Raw genomic sequence first — 7062 nt, 5'->3', positions numbered from 1 at the left:
TTCATATAATAAATGTAAAAGGCTATCTAGTCTATGTAGTAGCATGTTTCCTTTTACTTTTATAAATATGGCAAAATCACTAATAATTTGCTGAAGGTTAAAAACATTATGAAATAATTTTCACAAAGTTGCCCTGGAAGACAATTTCTCTCCTCTTTTCTGTTTTTACTGCCTTTCCAACTATGTTTACAGGAAGATATTTGAGTTGTAATTTCTTATAATTTTGATGATCTCTAATTACGCAACAAAGCGTCACTTGAACACCTCAAAATCAGTGTAAATGATGTCAAAGAGGCTGAATTTTCATCAGAAATATTTATTCACATCATGTACAAAGTCTGTCTCCATCATTCACAGTTATATAAATAAAAACAAAAAACAAGGCACAATTATTTACATGGCATGTTGCGCACTGTGCAAACTGAACGTGTTTGCGTGCGTGTGACCGATAAAGTTGAAATAGTGGTGATCGAGTCCCTGCACCGGTGACAAGTATCCACCGTGCTGTTGTGTGTGCGCAGAGAGCGGCACTGTTGGGTACGAGATGCCCGGGCTTCGGGCCGTGCTGTGCCACGAGAAGTGTCCCGGTGGGCTCTGCTGGTACACGGCGTCAGTGGGGCTGTGGCTTTGGTGCTCCGGTGATGAGTGCAGCTGACCGAGGTAGTCAGATGGTTCTGGCATCGAGCCGACTGAGCCGAACACTGGCTCGGTGACCGCACGAGATTTGGACTGTAAGAAGGCGAGGATCCGTGCGTACTTGATGTCTTTGGTTTCAGCCCTATCCTCTGTGGTCAGGTAGTGCACCAGGTTCTTCATACACTCATGGTATCCGTAGTGGAAGTAGTTTGCAAACTCAGCTAGCAGTTCACCTGAAATGAATAAAAGTAAACTCCATTTAATCTCCTGATGACACAAAATGATGATTTACAAGCCCGATTCCGGTGCGTAAAAGTGAACTTGCGGTGAAATGTCTAAACAGAAGTTAGGGTTGAACTAAAAACAACAAACATTTTCAAATAATCCATATTTATCCCAAATCATCGCTGTATAAAATGCGTGTAATATCTCTGGCAGAGCTGTGGTGTTGGGATGCGTAAAGTATAACTCCTGCGCGTTAAGTTTTCCCACCTTTTTCTCTCCCACGGGGGAAATCCGCTGAGTGGAGCGCTCGCAGATATTGAACCGTCATCTCCAAGATTTCAGCCTTCTCCAGTTTTCCAGAGTTCTGGCAAATCATAAAAAAATAACATTAGAAACTGTTTGATTGCAAATATTCACCATGATCACATAAACTTGTAAATACGATTTACAGCCCATTACCAAAGATCAGTACTGTATGAAAAGCAATAATCATAGTAATAATCAGTTTTTCTGAATATACATGACTAAATGTACAATACCTGTTTTGCCAGCGCCATTGGAACTGTTTTTCCTAATTCGTTTAGGCAACGATTAATGCGGTCCCGTCTTCGTTTCTCAATAACTTTGTGAGAGATGGGAGTTCTCTGTAAAAGCAAGGAGAGAACGAACATGAGCACACCAAAAATAATACATCACATTTACAGTTTTTGTATGTGTCAGAAATACGAAAAACAGTTGTATATTAAACTTATCCAGCGACGAAATATTTTGGAAACTTGATCATGAGACCTATAGCTCTTGGAGAGTTTGGCGCGCTGCGCGCAGCTCTAGGGCGCGCGGCAAGCAGCTGCGCTCCAGACAGTTTCTATATCTCAGAGGCCTCATTAGAGATGCTTAACACATCTTTCAGCAAACTTAACACAGTGAATTGAATGCATTCCAAGCGTTTGATACATAATTAAGTGCATTATTGCCATATATGCATAAGTGTCAGAAAGGCTCTTTTACACCGGTAGTGCGCCGTAGTTATCCTGTAATGCGTGCCACACAGGAGGTACACGATAGATTTCCCTTCTTCTACCATAAAATACCTCCAAGTGGTAGTTAAACAATATTCGATGTCAATAATGAAGAACAAAATTCCATAAAGTGATTGAAAAGTGTTAAAAATGGCATGTTTCCAAAATATTTCAGTCCTCACACAGAGCGCACAAGGAGCGCATACCTTCCGATCTTTCATTTTGGATGCCATCGACGAATTTCTGACAAACTTCTTAAAAATCACTTCAGCTGGTGGTTGGAGAGATGTGTTGCTCTGGTAGAAGATGAAGCAGACTGAGGTTTGAGGGGAAAGCTGGTCCTTATAAGGGGATCATCCAAGGGACTCCTGCATTCATGGTGTAAATTATTCCATGGGATTAGAGCCATGCATTGGGTAAATGTGTGCATTTAGGATCAGTTAAAGAAATAGTAAAAATCTAAAGCCATGGGCTAGCAGGGGGGCAAACCTGCTTTGTTAATCCACGTGGCTGTTCAAAAGACACGTGATTACTTTTGGAATATTATTTGCATAGTAACAACCCAGGCGGGAAATAAGAACTGAGCGTTGGGATCGCCTGATCCGGCGGGGCGCACTGTGCGCACTGAAAACAAAGCCGGCGAAAAAAGAAACCCTCTTTCTTCCAACTCGCGTTTCTCACACGATCGCCTGTTTACAAATCCCAGCAAGCGATCTTAACTCTCGTCCAAGCCCGGTCCGAGTTTTAAGGCCTGTCCAGTGTCATTAGAGTAATTAAGTAAGCCTTTAATAGGCTGTTCCGCCAAGTTCAGGGGAGATCTTTTGGAGACGGAGTCCCCCCGTTTGTTCTCGGCGTTTCTCACACGACTTGGTGACACGTCCATCTTTTATGAGAGATGGCAAGCTTTTTGTTTACATTCTTTATTTTGTTGGACTCCTCGGCAGGTGTGTGATTAGCCCTGGCACACGAGCGTCGTCTGCGTCAAGGCCAGCGTCTCCAGCAGCCTCTGGCACACGAGGGTTACCCACCACTGGAGACTCTTTGGAGAGGCTCAATTTGTATCCTATTATCCTATAAGAAAATGTCTATTCAGTCGAATGAATAGTTTCATTGGCCTAAATTTTAATAATGCTGTGAAAGAAAGGGAGAAATAAAGAAGAATGCAGCTGGTGTGAACGCGCATTATTCCCCGTCACCTGCAAGATGGATAGCCTGGAGACCCCTATTCATTTGCCTAATTTCGGTCAACTTAACAAACTTTGGGAGAAATTATACTGCCATTGTTATGAAGGGTGAAGCTTTCTGATCGAATTAACAGCATGTTTTGATCCGGTAAATGTCATTAGAAAGAAAGAAACAATCGCGTTTAAAGGGGCCTGGGTAATGCGCCAAGTGGAGACGCCAAAGCGCAAACTGCACAAAGGGTGCTAGTAAATGCCACAGGGGACTTTTGTACCCTCACATTGCTCAAGTTTTTCCCCCCAAACAAAGGGCATTATTTTATACTTGAATACATTTCATACAACAATTGGCTGTTTTCTTCAAACATATTTTCACAGCAAGGTTAACAACAGGTTTATTGTGTGCGCTCCTTCTCAGCTTCAAACTGCTCTCATGCGCCAAAACAGTTTGCTCCGATTCTTCTTTTTTTCACTGAGAACGTTTTAATCTCGAAAGTTTCACCGTGCTTGGATATATTTGATCCTGTGAGCAGTGTCGAAGAATAAAAAAAAGCAGCGGATTGTGAAAGAAAGGCTCACAAGACATCTGAAGCGTTTGGAGAGTTTTTAGAGCACCATGGAGAGAAAAGCGCGAGCGAGTGGGACGAGGGCATAAAATCCAATTACTTGACTGTGCAGATTTTAACACTTTTTATGTGTTTGTCCTTTGAAATATGGAGGGACATCTGTGTTGTTACTTTTTTTTAAAACTGAATTAAAGACTGGAAGTTTTTGCTGACCGACTTTTTAAAGCCCAGTGTTGCGTCAGTACGAAGTCAAACGATGCGTCAGGATTTTACTTCATCATAGTTTTTGTGTTACTTTGATGTGAAATTTTTATTTCCGTGTTCAAATTATTTGTTAACTGGTTTGACACCTGTCTGATTTAATACATGAACATGCACAGTATTTAGCCGGGGCTCTTCTGACAAAATGATTTGTGTAGTCATTGGGTTTCCACATTTATACCACACCATAATCGGAATATTTGGCAACCTTTCTGACTCGGTGACATGTTATAATTTAAACAAACTGTTAATGGTTGTGGTGGAGATGTTTTAGCAGGAGCATTATTCCTCAGATATCATACAATTACGGCTCTAGTTTGCTTACATTATTCAGAATAGCTGCATTCTCTAGGCATTAATGGACACATTAACGTATTCGTTTTGGATTCGTTTTGAATGTATGACAGCGTTTTGATTGTATTTGTCATATTGGTCCTTCTAGACACTAATATGCGATAGGTAGATTATTTAAATGCACGTTGGCTCACTGCTGTACATTCAAATTGGCAAAAAAAAGACGATAGAACTGCAGTCATTTGTAAATAAAGATACAACACTGAAACACACCAACAAATTGTCACTGTTGGAAACATAATTCAGTGATGTCATAGGAAATAAACGAACTTTGAGGACTTTAGACTATTAAGTGGGCTGGGTGGTAATATTAATAATATAAAAATAACTTTTTTTTTTTGGATCTCCCGTAGACAGACCTACTGTTCACAGCACCTAGCTGACAATTAGGCTTCAGTGATAATTTTTACTTAAGAATCTGGCGTTTTGACGCACTAATGCTATGCAATATTACATACTGTACAGCTGCACAGTCAGGCAGATGCGCTTAACCTACTGTAGGATAATGTCACTGTAAACTATTGTCTGCAACATAAATACAGTGTCAACTTAATGTTTAATCCACATGTTGCTATTTTGCATGTAATATTTATATATTGCATACAAAATATAGTAGAAACTGCAGATGCATTAAAGTCAGAAATACATTGAAATCAATGGTGGCAACAGATAAAGTATCAGCACTATTGAACACAATAGACCACTAAAGTGCCCTCAATAATAGTCTCATTGCATTCTTGCGGTATGAAAATAATTCACAGTATTAGTGAATTAACATTTTGCGCATGTTTTTATTACAGTGACGTTGTAGATTAATCCTTCATGATTGGTGTAACACAGAAGCTTTTGGTTGTGCATGATAATAATAATGTAATAGCCTATTGCAGCCTATTGCATGCTCTTAATCCCTAAAAAACAAATAATTGATGTCAGAATTAGACTATGGACTTAATTGTGTCTCAATATGTGTTGATTCCAGCCTTCATTTGTATCTTTATTCTTGTATTATCCAGAGGTCTCACTATCTGTACAGCAGCTCTGCAGGAAAACATAAACACGTCTCCAGTCAAGCCTAATGTGTGACAGAGCTGTGTGCAGCAGCAGCAGCAGCAGCCTGTGAGGACTCCGTGTTGTCAGGCGCTGCGCTCTGACCCGTGGTGACCTTTGAGGGTCCCCGACACAATCCTTTGGCTTGGTGCGCCACCCTCAGCCTGAACTGCAGCAGTTCACACGGTCCCCATTGAGCCCGGGGAGATGATCTAAGGCTGAATTCAGGCATCATGGGCTCCTTTGAAAAACAAACACAGCAGCTTTCTAGGTTGTACTGATTAGATGTTGTAAAAATGGGAACAAAAGTATATCTATTCAGTTCTTCTCACGAAATGTTCTGTAATATTATAATATCACAGCGAATGTCATCAAGTTAAAACTCATTTAAATCTCTTTCGACTCCTTAAATCCTTACAGAAATAACACTATGATATTACATTTGGGGAGATTAGTTGTTTTTTTCACGAAGACATTGAAATAATAATTTATCTTATGAAACAACATGAAGATGTATTTAGTTACTATTTTATCTCTGACTCATGATAAACTGGTGTGTAGTTGGAGCACTATAGCAGTTAGGTAGAAATGTTTTTATTTTTAATTTAAACAAGTATGTGTTTCAATCAAATACTGAAGCTAAAGGACTACAATCAAGTGTAGAACTGCTCCCTCCTGTGGTGTACTTTGGTATATAGTGACCTGTCAACTAGAAGATATTTTAGAGGTAAGATGCAAAACTTCTTATAGTTTTCTACAGAGACTTAAACAAACTGTAGTTTCTGTCTTAAAAACACAATATAAAGTCTATTTCTCATCATTTATGCAGTAATTAGAGCATGATGCTCAAGTGTCAGACAGTTAAAACATAAAATTTCATATCATAGATTTAAAATGATCAGGATGATAGAAACTCACAATTGAGCATTATGAGATCGATTCATACTACAAATAAACCATAAGATATAAAAACAATAGTCTGGTCCGTATTTATGGCTTGTATTAAAAGTTTGTAGCTCACAATAATCTCACTATCATAATGGTCTAAATTCAGATCAGCTTCCAGTAGACCTACAGGTTATTGCTGACATGTGTCAGCAATAACATGTTTGTTTCACTTAAACTAAAATGTATAGCTTCTCCTAAGAATTAAAATATAAAGGACATTATTAATGTTTTACAAACGTGATGCTTCTGCCACTTTGGCTCAGTGGTGGCACTGTACTCGGATCCTCATTCTGTTTTTCTCTCTCTCTGTGCTGATCAGCTGTGTTTTAGAAGTAAGTGAAGTTGGGCTGGTTTCACTTTATACTGTTGGGCAAAAGAGATGCAGCCAGGATTTTAGAAATACTTGTCATAAATCAAACATGAGACCATACAGAAATAGTATATTATAAAATATTACAAATTATATTGTATTTGTTTTATGTTCTTTACTGACATACATTTTCACTCATATTTTCTGCAAGTTTTACTCTTTGAGTTTGGACTCATAAACTCAACACAGCAAGCTACATTCTGACTGGACTTACTAGTTAGAGTCTCAGGACCAGGTGACATTGCTTCTTCTAAGAAATAATAAGAGAATACAGACCTGTGAAATGAACCAATATAAAGGCCTAAATGCTTTTCCCAAGCCCTGACCAGGAGAAATACTGAGTCCTTTATTTATTTTCTTGGCCTGAAAGTTGTCAAATACATAATCTTAAAATACTGGAATTAGCCTAAATACTTTCATACCTGCCACAGGAGAACATAACTACCCCTTCATTT

The 7062-nt window shown here is 39.1% G+C and overlaps 1 protein-coding gene across 1 annotated transcript; it reads right to left on the bottom strand.

Annotated features, from left to right (window-relative positions):
• Positions 1 to 393: 393 nt before the first annotated feature.
• helt (helt bHLH transcription factor) lies at positions 394 to 2113 on the bottom strand. Its single transcript, XM_053334109.1, has 4 exons — positions 2087 to 2113; positions 1401 to 1505; positions 1129 to 1225; positions 394 to 869 (listed from the first exon to the last, which is right to left on the bottom strand). Exons 1-4 carry the CDS (start codon positions 2111 to 2113, stop codon positions 394 to 396), a joined length of 705 nt encoding a protein of 234 aa, XP_053190084.1.
• Positions 2114 to 7062: the final 4949 nt, after the last annotated feature.

The sequence above is a fragment of the Scomber japonicus genome, chromosome 2 (genome assembly GCF_027409825.1).
Source record: "Scomber japonicus isolate fScoJap1 chromosome 2, fScoJap1.pri, whole genome shotgun sequence".
Lineage (NCBI taxonomy): Eukaryota > Metazoa > Chordata > Actinopteri > Scombriformes > Scombridae > Scomber > Scomber japonicus.
This window is presented reverse-complemented; position numbering and strand designations above follow the sequence as displayed.

Bases quoted from the DNA above. Each gene is read 5' to 3' on its own strand.
- helt (XM_053334109.1), bottom strand. From the start codon at position 2,113: ATGGCATCCAAAATGAAAGATCGGAAG. The intron at 1,506-2,086 runs GTATGCGCTCCT...TTGCTTTTACAG, and splicing joins CCAAAATGAAAGATCGGAAG to AGAACTCCCATCTCTCACAA. The intron at 870-1,128 runs GTGGGAAAACTT...TATTCATTTCAG, and splicing joins CCCCCGTGGGAGAGAAAAAG to GTGAACTGCTAGCTGAGTTT.